The 26,290-nt window shown below is 44.3% G+C and overlaps 1 protein-coding gene across 1 annotated transcript in view; it reads left to right on the forward strand.

Moving 5' to 3' along the window:
* Window positions 1–26,290, forward strand: part of SRGAP2 (SLIT-ROBO Rho GTPase activating protein 2) — a 202,989-nt gene that overhangs the window by 116,725 nt on the left and 59,974 nt on the right. The window contains exons 5-15 of the mRNA XM_075335705.1: window positions 6,045–6,107; window positions 7,663–7,878; window positions 8,003–8,131; window positions 9,863–10,084; window positions 10,875–10,976; window positions 15,594–15,791; window positions 17,617–17,701; window positions 19,491–19,518; window positions 19,630–19,660; window positions 22,710–22,770; window positions 22,858–22,935. Of these exons, the coding sequence (XP_075191820.1) occupies window positions 6,045–6,107; window positions 7,663–7,878; window positions 8,003–8,131; window positions 9,863–10,084; window positions 10,875–10,976; window positions 15,594–15,791; window positions 17,617–17,701; window positions 19,491–19,518; window positions 19,630–19,660; window positions 22,710–22,770; window positions 22,858–22,935 (1,213 nt within the window). The remainder of the gene's footprint in view (window positions 1–6,044; window positions 6,108–7,662; window positions 7,879–8,002; window positions 8,132–9,862; window positions 10,085–10,874; window positions 10,977–15,593; window positions 15,792–17,616; window positions 17,702–19,490; window positions 19,519–19,629; window positions 19,661–22,709; window positions 22,771–22,857; window positions 22,936–26,290) is intronic.

Here is a 26,290-nt window from a genome sequence, read left to right on the forward strand (position 1 = left end):
GCATTTTCCAGAACGTTGCTTAGATGCTCAATGCCAGGATAACATCTACTACTCCTCGCAGTTGGAGGAGGGTAATAATAATAATTCTTTGTTTGATGTAGCTCATTGTTATCCGCATACTATATTTTATCATGGGGACTCTATATCATTTTAATGATGGATCTTGGTATATCTTTACCTATTCACATGGAATCTGGATGCGGGAAATGTTCTCTGTCCAAATTTGAAAAGAATTTCCTCTACATTTAAAATAAAATCTCACCTCCAAGAAATCCCATATTTCACAGCCTGACCTATACAGAGAAGTGGAAATGTAAGCCTGAAGGTATTTTTAGGCAAAATAATGTTTTACACAGTTACCCAAAAACTACTGATACTTCTTTTAAATTAAAACATCTGCTAGATACCTTGATATTACTAAACTATAGGTGGCTATTTTACTTAGTGAACTGCTCATTACAGAGCCAATAGAAGTGAAGATCCGCCAATCAGCACTGTACAAGGTGCTGCCATCTCCTCAATCACTTCTTCTAAACCAGTGGTCTCAAACTAAAATAAGGTCTGGGGCTACTTTACAATCCAGTTAAGGAGCACAGTAGGTTGGCCCCACAGCTCTACATACAGTATGATGCCCCCTAGCTCAAATAAATACAGAATGATGGCCCCACAGCTCCCCTATACACAGTATGTTGTCCCCACAGTTCCCTTATACACAGTAGGTTGGCCCCACAGTTCCCTTATACACAGTAGGTTGGCCCCACAGTTCCCTTATACACAGTAGGTTGGCCCCACAGCTCTACATACAGTATGATGCCCCCTAGCTCCGATAAATACAGAATGATGGCCCCACAGCTATACATACAGTATGATGCCCCCTAGCTCCGATAAATACAGAATGATGGCCCCACAGCTCTACATACAGTATTATGCCCCCTAGCTCCGATAAATACAGAATGATGGCCCCACAGCTCTACATACAGTATGATGCCCCCTAGCTCCGATAAATACAGAATGATGGCCCCACAGCTCTACATACAGTATAATGCCAAGAAACAAGAGAAAACACGCGACCATAATCCAAGGTGCAAAAGTGAAATCTTTATTGACATAGGAATAGGTGCGGGGCGGCACAGAACAAGTGAGGACAACGAGCATCTAGCAATGACCAAATTATACACAGTTGTCAAAGTAGTAAATATATAGGTCCATCCATAGTATACTGCAAATAGTATACTGCAAAGAATCATTTATTCCACATAACAATATGTCAGAACATGCCATATAATGATAAGTAAATGGACACAGATGTCAGTAACTACAAGTATAAACATTCACATTATACACAGGGAATAATTTCCCATCAATCCCATGCATATGGGTCTCCAATAAAACTCAGGGATAACAAAGTAGCTTGAGTAAATTAGGGTGATGTGAAAAAAGATAATGAATATACTTGCAGAATCACACATTTGTGAACTGACATACACTGTCCACATATAATGTGGAAAAGTCATGTACCAACAAACATTGTCCGCAGTTACTAGGATATAGGACAAAAATACAAGTGTTAACCAAGTTGGGCAAAACCACAATAGTGTGAGAGGGAATAATCCCATATCCCATCCACATGGGTCCCTAGGTCAAAAACCAAAAATCAATGGCCAATATCATAGCCAAAATCTCACCATGGTAGTCCATGGAGAGAAATGGAAGGAAGGGACCTCCAAGCTAATGGTTGAAGGATTGGTAATGCACTATACTGAGTGATAATAAAAAATAAAAACAAAAAACAACAACAACAAACCCCCTCCATGGTTATAACAAGAGGGACCACGGCCAGTCACAGAAAAGGGGCATATGAGATATTCTCGTTCAGTCCCAGAGGGTGAAGAGTTTTCAATTCCCAGATCCATCTAGTCTCCATCCTGGCCAGTCGTTGACCGATCCTTCCCCCACGAATATTTACGTCAAGGCGGTCAATGCCCCTGATCCGTAAAAGCGGCGGATCAGATTGATGGTACTGTCTAAAATGGCGTGGGATAGTTTTTAGTGATGAAACATCAGAGCAGTTGGCCGCTGCGATTATCCCATTAACGTGCTCCCGAATGCGCACCTTAAATTGCCTAGTTGTCAGGCCGACTTATATTTTGGGGCAAGGGCAAACAGCATAATAAATGACCGCCGACGTCGTACATGTGATACATTTTTTGATAGAAAAAGTGTGAATCCCCATAGAGTCCGTAAATGTGTCAATCCTGTCCACATTCGGACAGGCAACACAGCGACCGCATGGTGTACATCCAATGCGAGGGGCCACAACACCAAAAGGGGATGGCTGAATGCTCTCATCATAATGGCTTGTAACCAGAATGTCTCGGAGATTTCTAGATCTCCGAATACTCAGCATTGGTCTATCAGGGATCAACTGAGCCATAATAGGATCAGCCTGCAAAACTGGCCAAAATTTCTGCAGGCAGGATCTCATGGCCGAAAATTGACCATGATAGTTGGTAACAAATCTCAGTGTCTCCCGCGATTGAGGGCTCTTGGGGGCATACAACAGGGAGTGACGGGTGGAATGTCTAGTCCTGTTGTAAGCTCTCTTCACACAACGCTTACTGTAACCCCTTGCATAAAATCTATGCTTGAGGTCCAGAGCTCTTTCATCAAAATCAGTGGAGCAGATCCTGCGGAGGCGCAGGAACTGGCCCACTGGGATGGATCGGATCATATGACCAGGATGGGATGAGGATGCATGCAAAAGCATGTTCCCCGCAGTCCTTTTACGGAAAAGGTCAGTCTGGATGGTATTTTGGAGATCTCTATATCCTAGTAACTGCGGACAATGTTTGTTGGTACATGACTTTTCCACATTATATGTGGACAGTGTATGTCAGTTCACAAATGTGTGATTCTGCAAGTATATTCATTATCTTTTTTCACATCACCCTAATTTACTCAAGCTACTTTGTTATCCCTGAGTTTTATTGGAGACCCATATGCATGGGATTGATGGGAAATTATTCCCTGTGTATAATGTGAATGTTTATACTTGTAGTTACTGACATCTGTGTCCATTTACTTATCATTATATGGCATGTTCTGACATATTGTTATGTGGAATAAATGATTCTTTGCAGTATACTATGGATGGACCTATATATTTACTACTTTGACAACTGTGTATAATTTGGTCATTGCTAGATGCTCGTTGTCCTCACTTGTTCTGTGCCGCCCCGCACCTATTCCTATGTCAATAAAGATTTCACTTTTGCACCTTGGATTATGGTCGCGTGTTTTCTCTTGTTTCTTGATATAATTGCGACTTTTCCTCAGTCCCCATCCAGTTGTCTATTCATAGTGTGATCTGTAATGCTCATATATGTGTTTGGTAAATAATGGTGTGGCTGTGGCTTTTTCTACATACAGTATAATGCCCCCTAGCTCCGATTAATACAGAATAAATGCCCACAGCTCACCTATACACAGTATGTTGTCCCCACAGTCCCCTTATACCCAGTAGGTTGGCCCCACAGCTCTACATACAGGTTGATGCCCCCTAGCTCCGAATAATACAGAATGATGGCCCACAGCTCCCCTATACACAGTATGTTGTCCCCACAGTACCCTTATACACAGTAGGTTGGCCCCACAGCTCTACATACAGTATAATGCCCCCTAGCTCCGATTTTTAAATTCAGAATAATGGCTACCAGCTCCCCCTATACACAGTGTGATGACCCCGTAGCGCCACATACAGTATGATGCCATGGTGCCCTCACAGCTTCCCTATATACAGTATGTTGGCTCCACAACCTCCCTATAATACTGTATGATGGCCCAAAGGCTGCCATAGTGTTTACCTCCTGCCAACTCCCTTTCGACCCTGTTGCTTGGAGAACCTCTATGGCAGGTAAAGGCAGCCTCAGATGCATGTAAAGACCTTGCTGGCCTGGCCAATATCTGCCCTCTGCCACGCTGCCCACGCTGCCTGTGGCTGTGGGCCACAAAAAGTTGCTACAGGTGCCTCATGTTTGAAACCTCTGTTCTAGTCATTATCACAGAGAGTAATCACATTTTACACCTTGCCACCCTTTTATAGGTATCAATATACAGTAAATCATATAGATATTACATATTTGGCGTCTTTTTAATGTAGAATATTTCTAGAACTGATTTTCACGGTAGTCCTTACCTGCTCACGTTTGCTGTCATAGAGCTAAATGTTTGGGGGTTTTCCATTCTCCTTCTTCCTTCATAATCCAAAATTCTGTGCTGATTAATTTTACAATGTAATTTTATAGGGACGCAGTTTTTTTTTTTTTTTTATACAAATCCCCCTTGTCTTTTCACAGCTATAGAGATAAAGTGTACCTGTCATTTTAGGTAACTTTTGACATATGTTGTTTATATCTTTGTTCTGTTCACCGCAGAGAGCCAGGTACAGATTTCATTGTAGCTTGTACGTGACTGACCCTAAGACAACTGACACCACAAAAAATAAGGTTTAGAAGTGTTTGGTAAAAGCTGAAAAGTGATTATTTTCTGTGCTATGAAAGCCGGTTTTGGGGTGTAAACCGATAGAGACTGACCTTACGCTCACGCTTTATGTCCATGTATTTGCTACATATTCTGTGCACAATTAGTCACAATTATTTAGGGTATAATGTACTTTAGAAATATAAAGAATCTTTCTTTTGAAACCGTTCAGTCCTGGTTTCTTTCACAAAAATGCTAAATATTTAGGCCTAACAGAAAATTGACCAAAACCATTTATCCAGCAACACAATTATGTTCTGTTTTGTAGCAATCCAATGACTATTGTTTTTTTGATTTGTTTTTTTTTTTTGTTTTTTTTTGCTTTTTATTTATCCGGTTTCTCGTCCCACAATATATGTATTACCTTATGTAGTTGTCCCTTTTCTATCTGGAAATTCATTATATGCTCCTCTTTAGTTAGCTCATTTGGTCCAATGGATATAACCCCACCTTCCCCCCCCCGTTCCCTTCCCAGGAATTACATACTATCAGTCACTAGAGCTGTCACTATAATATTACATGGACTGTACTACTGAAGTTCTTCATAGCTGGATATGGATGGAGGCTCCTCTCACAATTACTAATGATGACTAGACAGCTCCTGTGACACAGTTAAAATGTTGTAGATCACAGTTCAGCCACCATGACTTTATATTTTTGGCTAATTTTGCAGAATGTAGAGCTGAGTACATTAAAGGGAACCACTGGTTGCTGCATAGGGTGCTTAAAGGGAACCTGTCAGGTCCAATATGCACCCAGAACCACGAGCAGTCCGGGGTGCTATTGCTAATTCCTGCCTGACTGTCCCTGTATACACTGAGCCAAAATCCAGTGTTGGGCGGCAATGGCAGCAGAGAGGTGAGTGAGATCATCCTCTGACGCTTCGTATTCATTAGTATGTTAGTGCGGCCACAGGGGCTGCACATTCATTAGCATATTAGCACACCCACAGGGATGTACTAACATGCTATTGGCGCCGACCAGCCAGGGGAACTAACGCCCATGGGACTAGTCCCCTCGCTCATTAGCATACGATATAAGATCTTTAGCAATATTTTTGCTAAAGATCTCTTTATCTATGCTAGTGTATACAGGGACGGTTAGGCCGGGATTCGCAATATGTACTCAGAACTGCTCATGGTTCTGGGTGCATATTGGACCTGACAGATTCACTTTAAATCACATTATTCTTTATTAAATTTATATTTAAAATATGCTGAATGATTTCCAGTAAGATATAGTTACCTTAAAGTAAGGAAAGTGGATCAATGCACTGAGAAAAAAAAATATATTAAAAGTAAGCTTCCTTGCCGGACTTGGTGCCCTTACTCACCTTTGGTGTCGTGTAATGTATCCGTGAGCATTTTTTTAGGTATAGGCTATAGCTGGAGCGCTCTTTGATAATGTTGCTGACCCCAGACAAGCTATTCATCCTTGTATCCTGCCATATGTTTGTATGTCCTAAAATGCATTATTAAAATCCCGACCATATTGTTCCTTTGCAGAGTAAGGAGATTGGTCTGCAGCTGCAGGAGGATCTCATGAAAGTGTTAAATGAGCTCTACACGGTAAGTCCTGGGGATTTATATCATGGTTATTAACTCTTTCTGGGTCCGTATTCAGTTGTGCGCTTACCCCGGGAACCGTGCCCGCTAGCTCCTCTCCGGTGCCTGCCCAGTTGTTTATGGAGGCCATTTTGACCAGTTGCTGAGATCATTGTGATTGTGGAGAATTCGGTTTGATCTTGCTCCACTTAATCAGATAAAAGCCGCGCTGAGTAACATCATTAATAATAATCAGGGAAGAATCTCTATTAAAAAGAGCCTGAGCTTCCAGCATTGACGTGTGCATACATTAGACTGCAGATCTTGGCTAACAATGCTGGAGAAAGGCTCTCTAATTCCTACATGCCATTGTTCTCTATGTGCGGCGACCATCATGGTATAGTCCCATTGTGTATTTTTTACACATCAATTATTTAATTATTGTTTAATTATTCAAAAGATGGAATAACAGGATTATACCATTAACTCCAGACTCGCATGGGAGAAGGTAGTATGGCTGGCACTCATGTACGCACTCATGTACCCCCATCCTAACCAATGCGTTTGGCTATATATTGTACAGTTTCAGGAAAGTTGGATTTTTATATATAGTAATTGACTTGTTTACTATGTAGAGTTGTGTTTTAGTGACGAAAGATATACATTCATAGACAAACGTTTTTTTAAAATTTACTCAAATTTAGTTTTTCACGACGTTTGCCATTTCGGTTTTCAGATCTTTTAGTACAGTTATGTTTTTCATGTTTTTACACTTTTAGTGGCAAATGTATCAAATTTATTTTTTCAACTTCTGGGCCAAATCCAGACTAATGTCAACCCTAATTGGACCCTTGGACTAACTGGATTAACCCTTGGACTTTATCACAATGTTATTTTTGTAGGTCTACCTGCTCTTTGAGGTTTGACAACAGGTTCTCAACGGAATTGAGATCTGAGACGTTTTCTGGCCATGGACCCAAAATTTCAGTGGTTCGTTCACTGAGCCACTTATTTATCACGTTTTCTTTATGATATGGTGATCAATCTTGTTGGAAAGCATTATTCATCACCAAATTGCTCCTGGATTTTTGGGGATAAGTTGCTCTTGGAGGATGTTTAGATCCCATCCTTTATTCATAGCAGTTTTCTTGGGCAAAATTGTGAGTAGACCCACTCCCTTAAATGAAAAGTATCACCGCACATGAGTGGTCCTGTAATGTTTTACTGTTGGCACCACACATGACTCATGGTAATGCTCACCTTTTCTTCTCGGGCAATCATTCTTCCAGATGTTCCCAACATTCCGAAGAAGGCTTCATCAGAGAAAATGACTTTCCTCCAGTCCTCTGAAGTCCAATCCATGTACTTCTTGCATAGTTATTTTTTCTGATTTAAGCCCCTTTCAGACTGTTTTGGAAGAATGTCAGCCGAGTGAGCGCTCCTTTGTATAGGAGAGATGGTTGTCGACTTTCTTGTAGGACTTATATGGATGTCTTTAGTGTCCTCTATCACCCAATGTAAACTTGGCCACACTCACATTGGTAACATTTTGTATAAAATATATATATTTATTTTTTAGGTAATGAAAACCTATCACATGTATAACGCAGATAGCATCTCAGCACAGTGTAAGCTAAAGGAGGCGGAGAAACAGGAGGAGAAGCAAATGAGTCGATCGGTGAGACAGGAAGACCGCCAGACTCCCCGCTCCCCAGACACTGCCACCAGTGTGCGCTTAGATGAAAAACACATTAGACGCAGCTCGGTTCGCAAAATTGAAAAGATGAAAGAGAAGGTGAAAATTATGTTATTTGCTAATATGTCTTCTAATTCCTTTGCCGGACTCTTTTTCACCATTTCAGGTGCCATTGTTGTTCTATGTATATAGGCCTCTGAGGTTTTTTGTCTTGTTGTTCCAGCGTCAAGCCAAATACACAGAGAACAAGGTGAAGGCCATCAAAGCTCGTAATGAGTATGTCCTGGCACTGGAAGCCACTAATGCATCAGTCTTCAAATACTACATCCATGACTTGTCTGACCTCATTGATGTAAGTATGGCTGGTTATCGTCTACAATATCAATGAATGATATACATTGCACTGAGGCAATATCTGTAACCGTAAATACATGGAGGTTATACATGGAGGTACTATGTATGTGGAATGCAGAATATAGGATACAGATTACATCCACAGGTCAATGATTTATGTTTTCGTGTAGGAAAATGGTTAACCACTATATGCTGGTATGGCAATAAAAAGATCACGGTCACTTTGTCCTGAAATAGGCAGTAAAAATAAAATGTTAATGATCCTTGCAGTGGCGATCTAATGCATATGCATGGGAATTCTGGACATTGCGAAGTACAGGGCATAATGTGAGCGAAATCCGATAGATTCATTGCTATGACCTTATAAAATTCCTCTGAAGATAGATTCATGTTGTTTTGCAAATACCACCTTTCCTCACCCAGTTATGTATTTTGTTCAAACCTTCATACATCATGGAACCGATGCTTTAATGAGAGAGATGGGTGGTGTGCAAGGCACCGGATTCATTAGGAGGTGTATGTCTCTTAAGGTATCGGGCAAGGCGCCAACAAGTATGCGTCTTGCAACGTTCTTACTCCAGTCAGTGACTGCAGTAAGATTTGTGAGGTAGCAAACACCGCTGCTCATCATGACTTTGCAAGCAGAGGCCATCACACCCCAGCTCCAACCACTTTGCCAGAGCTCGGTTAAAACGCTAAAAGTTGCTAAATGTTTGCGCAACCTTGTGTTGCATTTTGGTGAAAAGGCTTTGATTAATCTCGGCCCAGTGTAAGTTTAATGAAATATGTCAGACTTTCTTCATATTAGTTGTACAATAGAACCAACATGACAAGTCTGTTCCTCCATTACTGAGAAATAAGCATTTTTTTTTAATTGATTTGCAAATGAGGCTTAGGAGCTATGACCTCCGTCACTCCAGCTCTATTCCCCGACCCCAAATGGCCTCAGTCTCCTCCTCTTGCTTGACTGACAGTCTTATGCTGTGTGACCTCTGGCAGAGGAGCCATCAGTCATGCAGGAGGCGACAGCAGCGCTGAAGGGGTAGTAGAGCTGGAGTGACACAGGCATATAAATTCAAACACTGATTCTAAGTAACAGGAACGGACTGGTCATGTAAAGGTATTGCTGAAATTGTCTTTGAAAGCGCTAGATGCACATACGTAGTTTGGACGGTGAAATCCTGCTGACATATTCCCTTTTAAGTAAAATGTGTGTCCGTTGTCATCCAATTTTAAGAAGGTAGTACCTAATATTTTTTTTTTCACTGAAGTCCACTCTTGAATATCTCCATTTGTGATGTTTAGGGCTATTTTAACAAAATTTAGTTCAACAAATTTATTTTAAAATTGCCTTTAGTAAATATATCCTCTTTTTATCACATCTAATTGTGCCTGTATCAAATTCCATTAAATACTGGATTTCTAAGTGAGACCAAGGCTTAGTATTGGTGTCTATAAACAGTCCAGAAAAGGAAAAGACCACACTCTCCAGATGAAAGCCAAACGATCATCTTTATTGGAAATACAGGTGCAGGGTAAAATGCAGGAAGAGAACCAGGTGCATGCTCCTTCACGGACGACGGCGGCTTCGCATCTGCTCAAAGAAGGAGCCTGCATCCGCTCTGCCTGCTTGCACACCTGAAATAGTAGAGGCCCGGTTAAACTGTCAAAGTATTGTAGTATTGGTGTCTGTATTAGTATTTTATCTCCATTTATTGCATTGTTCCAGTGCTGTGACCTGGGCTACCACGCAAGCTTGCACCGTGCTCTGCGTACTTTCCTCTCTGCTGAGTTTAACCTCCAACACTCCAAACAAGAGGGACTGGAAGCCCTGGAAAATGCCACCGAAAACCTAGATGCTACATTAGACAAGCAGCGTCTCATGGAGTCCTCCAACAGTGTCTTCTGCCCTCCTGTGAGGTTTGAGTTCCAGCCGCACATGGGGGACACGGTAAGTATCATTACATAGACAAATATACGTATTACTACATATGTTAAGTATTACACACATTTAATGAAGGTTACTTGAAAAGCTAAGATGGTGGTCAAATGACTTTTAAAGCCAGTAAAACATCATTTAAGGGGGTTTTCCACACAGAGTTCATTTTAATCAATAGATCTTGGAATAATAATAATTTATACAATTGGATGTGTTTATAAAAAATGTCCCTGTGCTGAGATAATCTTATATATGTGTCCCTGCTGTGTACTGTGTAATGGCTGTGTCTGACTGCACAGGGACATGGTCTGATCACTCCACACCTCCTGGGCTAGGGAGGAAGAAAAAAAAAAGTATACAGATATTAAGCACAGGATTGTAAATTGTTCGTTCTTTGAGGTAAAATGTTTTTTAAAAACAAGCAGAGAAATGCTTTACCTCACAGAAAGAATCAGCTATGATCTCGTGCTGTAGTGTCTGTATACTCGTTGGCGCCCTTCCCAGCCCAGGAGCTGTGTTAGGATCAGACCATGTCAGACACGGTCATTACACAGTACATAGCTGGGGCTCATATATAACATTATCTCAGCACAGGAACCTTATTTTAAACGCATCCAATTGTGGAAATTATTATTATTCCAAGATCTATTGATTAAAATCGACTTTGTTGGTGGGTAAGACACCTTTAATGTGTAGTAAAAGAACTGAAAAGTGAAAAAAAATTGCAAACATACTTCAAAATACATGTTTCTACATTGCTTTTTGGCTGTTAGTCAGTGACTAATTGTTCTTCGGTCTCCAGGTCTCTCAGCTGTGTGGGCAGCAGCCTCTACAGGGTGAGCTGGCCCAGAGGTGCCAGCAGCTGCAGTGCCGCTTGTCCACATTACACATAGAAAATGAAGAGGTATGTATTCATTTCTACCCAGTTTGTCTTTAGGTAAAATCACTAAACTATATCTCTACATTTTCCTGCTCTCAGATGGGCTAGCAAAAACCTGGTGACAAATTCCCTTTAACTTGGTGAGTGACCTTCACACTATCTAGTATAGGGGACCGAACATACACAGTGCTTACAAGCTCTTTTCTATTGAGCTTGTAAACACTGCTTTCAAGCTGGTCAAGATTACTGGACTCGATCGTTATCTCTTAACTCTGGCCACTGTAGGGTGTAGTCCTTACAAGCAAGACTGCCATGGTGGTCTGTCTCCTAGGCAACAAGCTGTAAACAAAAGAAAAGGGTTAATACCTGAAGAAATACTGCAGAGTTTAATAATCTGTAAATTGCAAAAGTGCTTGTTTCTACAAGCCGTATCCAACAACACTCCTCTATCTAGATGGGATTAACCCTTCAAGCACTTATACAGATGTGTTGGCCAGCAGGGTTCCAGTCACAACCTGCGGGCTGTGAAGGCAGCTCTCAGCTATAGATCAGCCTGTAATTCTAGATCTGTACAAGGTTAGAAAAGGAAAATATATGCAAAGTATTACTGGGCTAGATTTTATCTATGTGCAAACTGTAAAATAGTGTTCAGAGGTGAACCTGGGCTTAAAGGCAACAATAATAGAAGCGTTTGTGCAGGACTAGAGCGCTAGAGCTACAACAGACTTTTTTATTAGCCAGGTCGTTAAACCCGAACTGAGCTGGAATGTTGTTATCCACAGTCCGTTATTGATTAATCAAACCTGTCGGATGGAGTAAATAATACCGTCCCATTGTCATGTGGAGGGCATCCGCTTAAAGAGAACACGTGGGCCCTTATCACATGGCTGTTTTTGTAAATACGTCACATGAAATAAAATGACAGATGAGTGTTGCCATTCCCCTTGTTATTCAGGAACGTTCCTACCAGATCAGTTTTAACCGGGCCAACTGTTTATGGATAGCGTGGGTGTGAGGAATCCATATCAATACATGCCAGTCACCTGCTAATCATACACATCCTGACCTGCATCTAGAGGTCACCGTATTCAGGATAGAATCCAGTACCTCCATTTTGGAACAAATGGTAAGGAGTGAGCGGTAAATACAGTAAGGAAGCGGGTTAACTACAGCAAAACCCCCTGGTGACAAAAGTAATTCCGCTAGGGAAGTGGGCGGACGATTGCTATTTTCAGAGAAGATGTACAGGGGACCAGGCTGATTTCTAACGAGGAGCTGGTGGCAGACTACCGGGCTGGCAGGGAGGTTGCACGGCCCACTTTCTCTCACCGTGCCTCACTATGCCCGCGGGGACAGGGCATGTCAGTGTAACTCTGTGCCAATCTGGCCTCCCGTACCCCTCAGGGATGCGGAACGTCTCCTGTTGGTGGAAGTGACAAGGTCGTATCGCGTGGCTCCGACGTATTAGTGACGTCCGGGTGGTACTGCGAGGTGCGGTTTCGGCACAGATTGATGACAGGGTGGGATGTCTGCGTGACCCCTCCCCCTGCTGTTCGTGACAGTGGAAAATGGTAACATCTACTTGTCAATTTATTATAGTAATTTTCAGGAGGAGTAACAGAGGAATGGCATAACACATATTTGCTCCCGAATTGTTTTGCAGGCAATCCTGTTATGTATCCGTACAGCTTTCTGAACATTCCCCCTTCCCTCACCAGATTTATTTCCAGTGATAATGTATGCAGCATCTTGTAAGCAAAGTCGAATTTGACTTTGCTAAGATTCATTACGATTTCACGGTAATAGACGCCATAAGTACCGAGTGCCATGTTTTCAACATGTGGCAGCAACATGGGCAGTAAATCGCACAAAGATTTCTGTATTCTTTCTTGGAACACTTAAAATGCTGCACTTAGCGTGTCACAAGTGTCTCAGGCCTAAGGCAATGAATCCTCCTAATGTACCCAACGCCATGAGATTGCTGTCCAGTTTACCAGCATCATGGTATAGAACAGGGAAAGCCGAGAAGAGCGATATATTCCACCGTTTTACACAATTCTGTATTCTATTTAATGAGTAGTCCAGTGGGCGGGCGGTCTCATTCAGTGATTGGCATGTGTCCAAACATAGCTGTCAGTCACTGATTAGCACCGCCCATTGGACTCTTATGCCTAGAATAAATAGGGATTTATGAATAAAATATAGATTACATTTGTTTTTTTTTTTCCTCCACAAAATGTTCTCTTAGTCTGCTCAGCTCCTCCGCCTCTAATACATGGTGATTGCAGACCGCACTGCATTGTCAGTGTGACAGCTTTCCTTTATAGCTTGGCGGTGGTGTTGGCAGCTTCTTTCTCCACAGTATAATTTTCATGGTAGGCTCTGAATTTTGAGGTCCATATCGTCATTCCTCCTCCCCTTCTTCAGTGATTGATGGTTGTGTATCCTACTCCTAGCCGACCCCGCAAATACTGCACTTTGTATTGAATGATATTTCCACTGTCATCATGGGGAACTTTAAAACCCCCATTAATAATCTGAACTCTTGAATCCGCCACTCGCCCGTTATCTCTGACCTCCTCTCTAGGCTTTTCACAGTTTACTAGCTCTCCTACCACATGAAGACTGCAGTGTGCCGGACCTGGTCTTCCTCCATCTTTGCTCCCTGTATGACTTAATCAACTCTCTCCCAGATTCCCTGACCACAAGCTTCAGTCCTTCTCTGTGAAGATTTGTCTCCCATTTGGGGGCCTTACTACACATCGCACATACAGAAATCTTCAAGCTATTTCCAGCAATTTATGAAGAATTTATTGTCTCCAATCTCCTCTCTCGCCAGTTCTGACTTAAGCTGTACTTACACTGTAAGATTATCTTGAACAAGTGTTCATAGTAATAAACATTCACAAAAATCTTGCAATGTTAACAGCAATGCACTATTTGTGTTGCAGGGAGAGTGCCGCGCTGTATGTGTAGTGCAGGGAGAGTGCCGCGCTGTATGTGTAGTGCAGGGAGAGTGCTGCGCTGTATGTGTAGTGCAGGGAGAGTGCCGCGCTGTATGTGTAGTGCAGGGAGAGTGCCGCGCTGTATGTGTAGTGCAGGGAGAGTGCCGCGCTGTATGTGTAGTGCAGGGAGAGTGCCGCGCTGTATGTGTAGTGCAGGGAGAGTGCCGCGCTGTATGTGTAGTGCAGGGAGAGTGCCGCGCTGTATATGTAGTGTAGGGAGAGTGCCGCGCTGTATATGTAGTGTAGGGAGAGTGCCGCGCTGTATATGTAGTGTAGGGAGAGTGCCGCGCTGTATATGTAGTGTAGGGAGAGTGCCGCGCTGTATATGTAGTGTAGGGAGAGTGCCGCGCTGTAGGTGTAGTGCAGGGAGAGTGCCGCGCTGTATATGTAGTGCAGGGAGAGTGTCGCGCTGTATATGTAGTGCAGGGAGAGTGCCGCGCTGTATATGTAGTGCAGGGAGAGTGCCGCGCTGTATATGTAGTGCAGGGAGAGTGCCGCGCTGTATATGTAGTGCAGGGAGAGTGCCGCGCTGTATATGTAGGCAAGGGAGAGTGCCGCGCTGTATATGTAGTGCAGGGAGACTGCCGTGCTGTATGTATAGTGTAGGGAGAGTGCCGCGCTGTATATGTAGTGTAGGGAGAGTGCTGCGCTGTATATGTAGTGTAGGGAGAGTGCCGCGCTGTATATGTAGTGCAGGGAGAGTGCCGCGCTGTATATGTAGTGTAGGGAGAGTGCCGCGCTGTATATGTAGTGTAGGGAGAGTGCCGCGCTGTATATGTAGTGCAGGGAGACTGCCGCGCTGTTTATATAGTGCAGGGAGAGTGCCACGCTGTATATATAGTGCAGGGAGCGTGCCGCACTTTAGGTGTAGTGGAGTAGGGAGAGCGCCGTGCTGTAGGCGTGGAGTAGAGAGAGTGCATCGCTGTAGGTGTAGTGCAGGGAGAGTGCCGCGCTGTAGGGGAGGGAGAGTGCCACGCTGTAGGGGAGGGAGAGTGCCACGCTGTATATATAGTGCAAGGAGAGTGCCGCACTGTAGGTGTAGTGGAGTAGGGAGAGCGCCGTGCTGTAGGCGTGGAGTAGAGAGAGTGCAACGCTTTAGGTGTAGTGCAGGGAGAGTGCCGCGCTGTAGGGGAGGGAGAGTGCCGCTCTTTAAGTGTGGCACAGGGAGAGCACTGCGCTGTAGGCGGCATGATGCAGGGAGAGCGCTGCGCTGTAGGCGACATCGTGCAGGGAGAGCTCTGTGCTGTTGGTGTGGCGCAGGGAGAGCGCCACTTTGTACATGTACAGTATACTGCAAGAATACTTTTTGACATGCATTTCGGTAATACAGCACCCAGTCATTCATCTTATTTAGTGTCAAATTGATACGCTAGCCATTGGCTGATGACTTGGTCTTGCAGACAGTCACTTATCAGCACTCAGACAGTGTAAGTTGACTGCAGTTTAAAGAGATTACCATTGCCCAGGAAATACCATTATAAGCTGATCACATTGTAACCTGAAGGCTCGCTTGTATTGTATGTGATGTGATAATTGAGTGTTGTATTATAAGAAAGCGCACTGTTATGTACAGATATGAAACGTTACTGTTTGAAGATTTCAAATTTACATTCTTCTGCATTTATTTTTTTATAAGGTTAAAAAGACAATGGAAGCTACATTACAGACCATTCAAGAAATGGTGAGCGTGGAGGACTTTGATGTATCCGACTGTTTCCAGTATAGTAACTCAATGGAATCGGTGAAGTCCACAGTGTCAGAGACCTACATGAGCAAGCCGAGCATAGCCAAGCGTCGTGCCAATCAGCAGGAGACCGAGCAGTTCTACTTTACAGTAAGAAAATGGTCTTACTAAATTTACAGATCATTGAATCTAAATACATTGCCAGAGGGGTTAGGTAACAAATATAAACAGTGGTGAAGTGAAGATATGATTTATATATACAACATATGCCATGTTAAAGGGGTATTCCTGACTATAGACAAGATTTTGCAGTCACGTGCCAAATGGATTCTCATCTTCTTCTCTCAGTGTATTTTTGAAAAAAAGTGCTGGAGAATTAGTCCACACATAACCGCAACCATGATACCAGTAATCATTTGAGATGCCACTCAACATTTGAGTCACAAAGGTAGCCCATAGCCTGATTAGGCACGTGGGGTCTAGATGTGCTCATACTTTCAACCCTCTGTGATAGGGGTAAAAGAGGGTGAAAGTTTGAGGAAAGATTCATGTATCTAATCGATGGAGTAATTGAAAAACTGTACAGGGGGAGAGATGACAGTAACAGGCTTTTAATGCTTCTGCCTTCTCTCACTTGCAGTTCCTTTTCCCCTACACAGATACAGAACCAGGAAGTAAACTTTCTCCCATTCCTTCACCTTAATTGTAGCAACAATCCTGTATGATTTAAAAGTTTTTAATGGTAACTAAAAAAATACAAGCATTTTAGTATTTTAAAGTCAATCTGTATTACGTACATCCTTGATAGTGAAATAGTTTAAAGGGAATCGGTCACCCTTTTGAGCTTTTTGAGTTCTTAATAAGGTCATACAGGTTGTATACAGCACAATTTAGTCAAACCTGTATGCCTCGTGGATGAAGGCTTGTTCAGTAAAATTTATTATTTATAGCTTTGATCTTCCAGGCTATGGGGTGTGCGCTATCTGGAAGATAAGCCTGGCTCTGGTCTTCATTGTACAAGATTTCTCCTTCTCTTGTCTTCAGTGCGCCTTTGACATCAGATGTGCGGCCGGAAATCATGCGCCTGCGCGTTCTGCCTGCTGTCTCTACCTTGCACTCTTCCGCCTTTTTGTGGCGCTATCTTCATTGTTGACGTACGCAGGCACCAGAGTTTTAAATGCCATATTAGAAACCACACATGGGCGGAACAGTGCAGAGAGAGACTGCAGGTAAAATGCTCAGGCACCTGACATCAAAGGCACACTGAAGAGAAAGGGACGATAAATCTTGTAAATTGAAGACCGGAGGCAGTCTTATCTTCAGGGCATCGCACATCCCATAGCCTGGAAGCTAAAAACTATAAAAGATTAATGTTACTGAACAAGCCAGGAGACATACAGGTATGACTAATTTCAGCTGTATACAACCTATATGCTTACATTAATAACTCAAAAACCTCAAAAGGGTGACAGATTCCCTTTAATGTAGAGGATTGCAAAGTTTTGCAGTATGTTGGTAAATGTAAATCTTAGTGCTTACACTAAACCTGAACTTTAATATATTTTATGAGGGTAAAATAATCCATTAATTGGCTATCTTATAGATGTCTTAGCCGCCAGGCCTTTGTCAGATTCATTTTGGTACTGGATAAGTGAGAACGCTTTTCATTTTGAAGGTGAAAGTGTTTTTCCAATTCCCTTATCAAATTAGTCTCTGCCCTCTGCCTCCAGCAGGGAGTCTATTTTAAGAGTCTGCCATACTTTTTTAAAGGAGTTCTGCCGTTATCTTCTGACTTTCTCACCTACTATTCTTCCCCAAAAAAGCAGGATATGTGTTGCCTTAAGTGCAATGCACGCGAGTATATTAAGGCTTTGAAATTAATTAGAAATTTCTGGGTCGAGTGTAATAGCTGTGGGCTGCGCTGACGATCTGATTGGAAGTTGCTGATGAATTATTGCTTCTTTGTTCTCCGCAGAAGATGAAGGAATTCCTGGAGGGCCGAAATTTGATTACAAAACTGAAAGCCAAGCATGACATGCTGCAGAAGACCCTGGGAGAGTGTGAGTGTGGCGGAAGCAATTTCTTGTGTTCATCTGGGAATTGGGTGGGGAGGTACGCCCATCAGTCACATTGACAAGGTCATTGGTAATCTATAGTGACAATCTCTGGGCGTCACCTGGTCAGTGATTAATACAAGGTTTGTCAGAGTTTGCCTCGAAATCAGTGTCTGGAATATTTAATAACCTAGTTGATCTCTTTTGCCTTCATCTGTACTTCAGACTGTACTGTAGTTTAAGAGGTTGTCCACTACTTTTACATTGATGGTCTATCCTTAGGTCATCAATGTCTGATAGACCGGGGTCCAACACCTGTCACCCCCAGCTATCAGCCGTTCTCTGTGCCGGCGGCAGCAGCTGGAAAAGCTTTGTTCTGGAACTGCACCATCAACTGATGCCCCATCATCCCAATCAATAGGAGGTGGATGTGCAGTATCCGAGGGCGGCCACTATCAGAAGAAGGTACTTTCGGTACTGAGCATTTCCGACTGTGTTCGGCCGCCACTTGAACCAAGAACAGCTGATTGGCTGGGGTCCAACATCCCACCGATCAGACATTGATGACCTAAGGATAGACCATCAATGTAAAAGTACATCAGATAAAAAGGAGATGGAGTGGGCATTGCCTATACTATAGTAGTAAAGAGACTGTGCAAGCACCACAAGGAAATGCACAAAGAAAACAAAGGGCAAGGTGCTGTATACTGCACTGGTCTCTAACTTAACCTCAACATAATACATAAAGTAATTATGGCTACATACAATCTCATATACAGTATATGTACAACAAAGTAGTGGACATCCTATTTCGTACTTGAACATTTTCCAGCTTTCTTAGGACCATGTTACTGGAACTTGAAGTTATATGGTTGAATCAGTGGCGTAGTAAGGGTTAATAATTTTACATCTCTGCCTCTTTAATGCGATAACCAGGACTACTATGATGATCTGCACCTTCCACTCATTGTACAGTTGCATTTTTTAATAAAAATGGCATGCACTGTGATTTCCCGGTTAGGTCGCCACTCTTTGATAAAGCTGAAGGCTATTTCCAGGGCGACACTTAGTTATGGATGACTGTAGATCGGTAATTGAAAGCCTGGGATTCCCACTGATTTTATTTGGAGCTTATAATTGTTTGGTAAAATGGAAAAACACTTAAAAAGTGGAACTTTTTACATTATATTGATTTTAATTTACTGATGCTAATTTAAGAGCAGAAACCTACACTGCCGAGCTGTTCATGGGTTGGTATCATAGGGAGGCAAAACATGGACTTCACGCTCACATTGTACTTGGTCAGATTAGGAGGATTCACAATCCAAGATGGAGTTGTCCAAGCTCATCTGCAGACGGTTTACTAATTGTATTCATGTTAGGTTGTTACTAGATATAATTAGTCATATTAATATTATTTCGTATAATCGGGACGTGACTCAGGGTGTATATTTTATCTCCTGTCATTATGATAGCTCAGGCATTGAGTGACGCCTATGAGGTGAAGGCACTTGTTGACAACCGGTTCCACCCTAAAAATTTTTAGGGTGTGTGACCTGATTTAAGGCTGACTTAAGAGTAGGGTGGCAGCTTGGTAAAATATCTTCGGGTCTTGCGCGCTTGACAAGATCCTAAATAATTGAGAAATGAATGGATTGTGTTATATGTGATATCCTCACCCAGATCTGAATCATAATCCATTCTCTTTGCTTAGATAGTTTCAATGAGACACAAGGATTTTTATAACCTTCACTAGTAATTTTTGTTCTTTTACATTATTTTTTTGTATTGCTAGGTCAACGCACAGACTGCTCTCTCGCCAGGTCAGTAGTCACACACGTATATACACACATATATGTATACACACACGTATGTGTAAAGAATTTGTCTGTTTTGATAGTCGTACGAACGTAATATATGTAATGTTTTTTCAGTGGTCGAAGAATGTCTACTCTACGGAAGCAGGTGAGATCATATATGATGTAAAACCAGCATTGTTCCCATCTGATCAAAGCACGCCACTCAATGGTGTTATGTGGGGTTCTTATTGTTTAGTTTTTTTGGGGGTGGGAGAGGTTTTTGGTCCCACCGCCCCCCATTTCTAAAGCAATTGTTTCAGCTCCTTGCTGTACCAATACCTTTTAGGTATGAGCCCCACCTCATGCACATTAGACTAAAGTCAGCTAAACCAGCAATTTTGTCAGGATTGGCCAACAGTCTAATGAACAGTAGCCTCCCGACTTTGACTCCTCCCCAACTGAAGAATAATAAGGTACAGTGCCTCTCTCATAATGAATACAGGAGCAATATATGTGGGAAAGGGAAGCTAGCTTGTTCAACTGATTACAAAAGTAATGTGTATAGGGGCTTTAAAGGGGATGTCCACTTTAAGGGAAGTGGGTCTTAGACTGTGTAAACTACCTAATTCAAGAGGGCCTTGACCTCCCCAGGTCCAAAGCCGGCTCCCCTACGCTACTATAATTTTGGTGTTCTGACTACAGCCACAATGTCACCCTCTAGCCAGTCACTGAGCCCAGCGTCGTCAACCTTATTGCATGAACCCTGAGCTTGTGATTGGCTAGAACTTTGATGTCTGCTGATGACGCCGCTGTAGTGAAAACACCGGGACTGGAGCAGCAGCAGGGAGCCAACACTGGGGAAGGTGAGTACCTGCTGAATTAGTTATTTTAGGTATTTCACACAATTTGGGGGCCCAGATTTTTGAAAGTTGACATCCCCTTTTAACAGTCAGAATCACAATGCTGTACATTTCCCAGATAGAGCGGAGGATAGGTGACGGTCTTTCACTTTCCCCAAAGATCCCTCAGGTTTCGCAAACCAATCTTACTTCTTTGTTTTTTTTTTTATTTTTTTCACACAAAAAATACACACAATTTATTCTTTGTAAATACGGTTTATTTATTCAATTATTTATTTATTCATTCCAACTTTCTCTTATTCTTGGAATTCTATTTGTATTATGTATGTAAAGTTTTTTTCTTTTCTTGTTAACGTTGTTTCTCTCCACGTGGCAATGAGTCATGACTCTGAACCATATGGGCTGATGATGTCAAAAATGTATACGTGGCAGCATGGACGCCTATATATAGGTCCAGTCTGCTTTTTGTAGGCGCATGATTTCTTTTTTCTTGAAGAAGGAGATGGCGATGTCTCTGAAACGCGTAGAACTGTGAAAATAAAAAGAAATTTTTGAATATACAGCATTTGTGGTTTTTAGCACGGTATTAAACCCGTTTTTCATTTTTCACCTATATACATTAAATGCTGTACGAAGAAATATGTATAAAACATATGGCATCTAATTTGTTAGGATGATATGGCTCTCTATATTCATTTACAACACAAAATAAATGAGAAAAGAATCACAAAAACTTTATACTGGGTTGTAGATGTCTGGCTTTTCGCATCTTAAGGTACCGTCACACTAAGCGACGCTCCAGCGATCCCACCAGCAACCTGACCTGGCAGGGATCGCTGGAGTGTCGCTACACGGGTTGCTGGTGAGCTGTCACACAGGCAGATCTCACCAGTGACCAGCCCCCAGCGACGCGTGGAAGCGATGCTGCGCTTGCTAACTAAGGTAAATATCGGGTAACCAACCAGATATTTACCTTGGTTACCAGCGCACACCGCTTAGCGTTGGCTCCCTGCACTCCTAGGCAGAGTACACATCAGGTTAATTACCCGATATGTAGTCTGGCTATGTGTGCAGGGAGCAGGGAGCCGGCACTGGCAGCGTGAGAGCGACGGACGCTGGTAATGAAGGTAAATATCGGGTAGCCAAGGAAAGGGCTTCTTGGTTACCCGATGTTTACATTGGTTACCAGCGTCCGCAGAAGCCGGCTCCTGCTGCCTACACATTTAGTTGTTGCTCTCTCGCTGTCACACACAGCTATGTGTGCTTCACAGCGGGAGAGCAACAACTAAAAAATGGCCCAGGACATTCAGCAACAACCAACGACCTCACAGCAGGGGCCAGGTTGTTGCTGGATGTCACACACCGCAACATCGCTAGCAAGTTGTGCCTCAGCAGCGATGTTGCTAGCGATGTTGCTTAAGGTGGTGTCACACACAGCGACGACGACAACGACGTCGCTGCTACGTCACCATTTTCTGTGACGTTGCAGCGACGTCCCGTCGCTGTCGCTGTGTGTGACATCCAGCAACGAGCTGGCCCCTGCTGTGAGGTTGTTGCTCGTTGCTGAATGTCCTGCTTCATTTTTTCGTCGTTGCTCTCCCGCTGTGACGCACACATCGCTGTGTGTGACAGCGAGAGAGCGACGAAATGAAGCGAGCAGGAGCCGGCGTCTGGCAGCTGCGGAAAGCTGTAACCACTGTAAACATCGGGTAACCAAGGGAAGGCCTTTCCCTGGTTACCCGATATTTACCTTCGTTACCAGCCTCCGCCGCTCTTGCTGCTAGTGCCGGCTCCTGCTCTGTGCACATGTAGCTGCAGTATGCATCAGGTAATTAACCCTAAGTGTACTGTAACTAGGAGAGCAAGGAGCCAGCGCTAAGCAGTGTGCACGGCTCCCTGCTCTCTGCACATGTAGCGACATTATGATCGCTGCTGCGTCGCTGTGTTTGACAGCTAAGCAGCGATCATAACAGCGACTTACAAGGTCGCTGTTACGTCACAGAAAATGGTGACGTAACAGCGATGTCGCTGTGTGTGAACCCAGCTTAAGTGAGACGTGGCCTTAAGACTATAATTCCTTGGCTTTGTACCTGTAACCAGATCAGCCCTTAATCTTGTTGAGAGAACTTCTAACACTTGATTATGTGGCAATAAGCTCTAGTAAATCCAATTTGTGTCCAATGAGTAGGATTCCTATAGTGTCTCGATACTCATTCTATGGTACAATTGTAAAAGAAGGGCCCAATATGGGTTCCATATCTTATATTTTATATATATATTTATTTATTTTTTTATAATTTGTTACTTTTATTTTTTATACAATTTTTTTTTTTTTTTTATCCTCTTTTATTTCAGGACTCCAAACAACCCATTCCCTTAGTGGTGGAAAGCTGTATAAGATTCCTCAGTCGGCATGGTATGAATTTTGGCAGAAGTTTACAGATCTATTATTACACCCTTATTTTGCTCATATATCACTTTGACTCCTTTATACTTTCCACAGGTCTTCAACATGAGGGGATATTTCGAGTGTCTGGCTCCCAGGTGGAAGTAAATGATATTAAGAATGCATTCGAGAGAGGTTTGGGCCTTTTTTTCTTTTCAACATCTGCCACCTAAATCTGAATGTATTTAAAATGAACTTCCATTTTATTATTTTTTTAAGATGGACAACCTTTGCTCCTTATTTCTTTGTCGCTCCATTGGGAGACCCAGACAATTGGGTGTATAGCTTCTGCCTCCGGAGGCCACACAAAGTATTACACTTAAAAGTGTAAAGCCCATCCCCTTCTGCCTATACACCCCCCCGTGCATCACGGGCTCCTCAGTTTTTATGCTTTGTGCGAAGGAGGCACACATGCACGCATAGCTCCACAATTTAGTCAGCAGCAGCTGCTGACTATATCGGATGGAAGAAAAGAGGGCCCATAAAAGGGCCCCCGGCATGCTCCCTTCTCACCCCACTCTGGTCGGCGGTGCTGTTAAGGTTGAGGTACCCATTGCGGGTACATAGGCAGGAGCCACATGCTGTTTTCCTTCCCCATCCCTTAAGGGCTCTGGGTGAAGTGGGATCCTAATCGGTCTCCAGGCACTGGGACCGTGCTCCCTCCGCAGCCCCTGGGGAATCTGCTGGACAGGAGCCGGGTATCGTCAGGGACAAGGCCCTGCTACTGTGAGGTACTCTGTGTCCCCTTGGGGAGGGCGCATGGAGCGCTTGTGTCATACACGCTGCAGCACTGCTGGGTGTGTTAGTGCGCCGGGACTACCGCGCTGACCGCGCTCATTTGCCGGCCGCGCTTATAACTTTAGTCCCCGGCTTTTGCGGCCTAGTACCGCATATTCCCGCCCCCGGGCCTGCCAGTCAGGGTAAGGGCGGGACGCTGCACAGGACGTCAGCGCTGAGGGCTGGAGCATACTTTGTATCCTCCTCCCCCCTCACTGAGCACCGTGGGGCACCAGATTCCCGCACTTTCTAGGGCACGCCCACGGCCCCCTCCTCCTCACAGAACGCCGGCAGCCATTCCTGTCAGCACTTCTGAAGCTGGAGAGGAGAGACGGCTCTGGGAGGCCCAGGCAGGGACTCTGGTGGTCACACAACCGCTTTGGGCGGTCGGTAAGCAGCACCTGTTTCTAGGTGCTGGCCCCCCTGGTGCCGAAGTGTGTATATATATATATATATATATGCTTATATGCTATACATTTACTCTGTACGGTCGCACTGTTGATTTTTGGCTATATACCCTCCCGGATTGTAATCAGAGGAGACAACAGCATGTCGTCCGCAAAAAGCAAGGGTGCCAAAGCACAGGCTTACTTTGCAACCTGTACCTCATGTGCGGCTATACTACCGGCAGGTTCCACCGACCCTCATTGTGTGCAATGCTCGGCCCCTGTGGCACTTACTCAGCCGGAGCCTCTGCTAATGGTGGCCCAAGTGGAACCACCTGCTACCACTGTCCAGGTGACAGGGACGGAGTTTGCAGTATTTGCTGACAAACTCTCTGAGAGTATGGATAAATGGTCTGCTAAGATACTAGAAGCCTTGCAGTCCAGGCCGGTAACACAGGCCCCGGGCACTGTTGAATCATTGACCCCAGGCCCCCCTCGGTTGGAGCAGCAAAGTGCTCCTGGGGTGACTCATAGGTCCCAGAGTGAGGTCTCTGACACGGACCGCAGTCCCAGACCGCCTAAGCGGGCTCGCTGGGAGATTCCCTCGACTTCATCACACTGCTCAGGGTCTCAGCAGGACTCTCTAGAGGATGAAGCGGAGGTGGCAGATCAGGATTCTGATCCTGAGGCCGCTCTCAACCTAGATACACCTGAAGGAGACGCCATAGTGAATGACCTTATAGCGTCCATCAATCAGGTGTTGGAGCTTTCTCCCCCAGCTCCTCCAATTGAGGAGTCAGCTTCTCAGCAGGAGAAATTCCGTTTTAGATTTCCCAAGCGTTCAATGAGTACGTTTCTGGATCACTCCGACTTCAGAGAGGCAGTCCAGAAACACCGAGCTTGTCCAGATAAGCGCTTTTCTAAGCGCCTTAAGGACACACGTTATCCCTTCCCCCCCTGACGTTGTCAAGGGTTGGGCTCAGTGTCCCAAGGTGGATCTTCCAGTCTCCAGACTGGCGGCTAGATCCATAGTTGCCGTGGAAGATGGGGCTTCACTCAAAGATGCCACTGACAGACAGATGGAGCTCTGGTTGAAATCCATCTATGAAGCTATCGGCGCGTCCTTTGCTCCGGCATTCGCAGCCGTATGGGCACTCCAAGCTATCTCAGCTTGTCACTCGCAGATTAATGCAGTCACACGTGCCTCTGCTCCGCAGGTGGTGTCCTTAACCTCTCAGGCGTCGGCGTTTGCGTCCTACGCCATTAATGCTGTCCTGGACTCTGCGAGCCGTACGGCGGTAGCTTCCGCCAATTCGGTGGCAGTCCGCAGGGCCATGTGGCTACGTGAATGGAAGGCAGACTCTGCTTCCAAAAAGTTCTTAACCGGTTTGCCATTTTCTGGCGACCGCCTGTTTGGTGAGCGATTGGATGAAATCATTAAGCAATCCAAGGGAAAGGACTCATCCTTACCCCAGTCCAAACCAAACAGACCTCAACAACGGAAGGTACAATCGAGGTTTCGGTCCTTTCGGCCCGCGGGCAGGTCTCAATTCTCCTCGTCCAACAGGCCACAGAAGGGTCAGAGGGACTCAGATTCATGGCGGTCTAAGTCACGTCCTAAAAAGACCGCCGGAGGAACCGCTCCCAAAGCGGCCTCCTCATGACTTTCGGCCTCTTCACACCGCATCCTCGGTCGGTGGCAGGCTCTCCCGCTTTTGCGACGCCTGGCTGCCACATGTCCAAGACCGATGGGTGAGAGACATTCTGTCTCACGGTTACAGGATAGAGTTCAGCTCTCGTCCTCCGACTCGATTCTTCAGAACATCTCCGCCCCCCGAGCGAGCCGATGCTCTTCTTCAGGCGGTGTGCACTCTGAAGGCAGAAGGAGTGGTGATCCCTGTTCCTCTTCAGCAACAGGGTCACGTTTTTTACTCCAACTTGTTTGTGGTGCCAAAAAAGGACGGATCTTTCCGTCCTGTTCTGGACCTAAAACTGCTCAACAAACACGTAAAAACCAGGCGGTTCCGGATGGAATCGCTCCGCTCCGTCATCGCCTCAATGTCCCAAGGAGATTTCCTAGCATCAATCGACATCAAAGATGCTTATCTCCACGTACCGATTGCACCAGAGCATCAGCGCTTCCTGCGTTTCGCCATAGGGGACGAACACCTTCAGTTCGTGGCACTGCCTTTCGGCCTGGCGACAGCCCCACGGGTCTTCACCAAGGTCATGGCAACAGTAGTTGCAGTCCTACACTCTCAGGGACACTCGGTGATCCCTTACTTGGACGATCTGCTTGTCAAGGCACCCTCTCAAGTGGCATGCCA

Source organism: Anomaloglossus baeobatrachus, chromosome 2, assembly GCF_048569485.1.
Source record: "Anomaloglossus baeobatrachus isolate aAnoBae1 chromosome 2, aAnoBae1.hap1, whole genome shotgun sequence".
NCBI classification, from domain to species: domain Eukaryota; kingdom Metazoa; phylum Chordata; class Amphibia; order Anura; family Aromobatidae; genus Anomaloglossus; species Anomaloglossus baeobatrachus.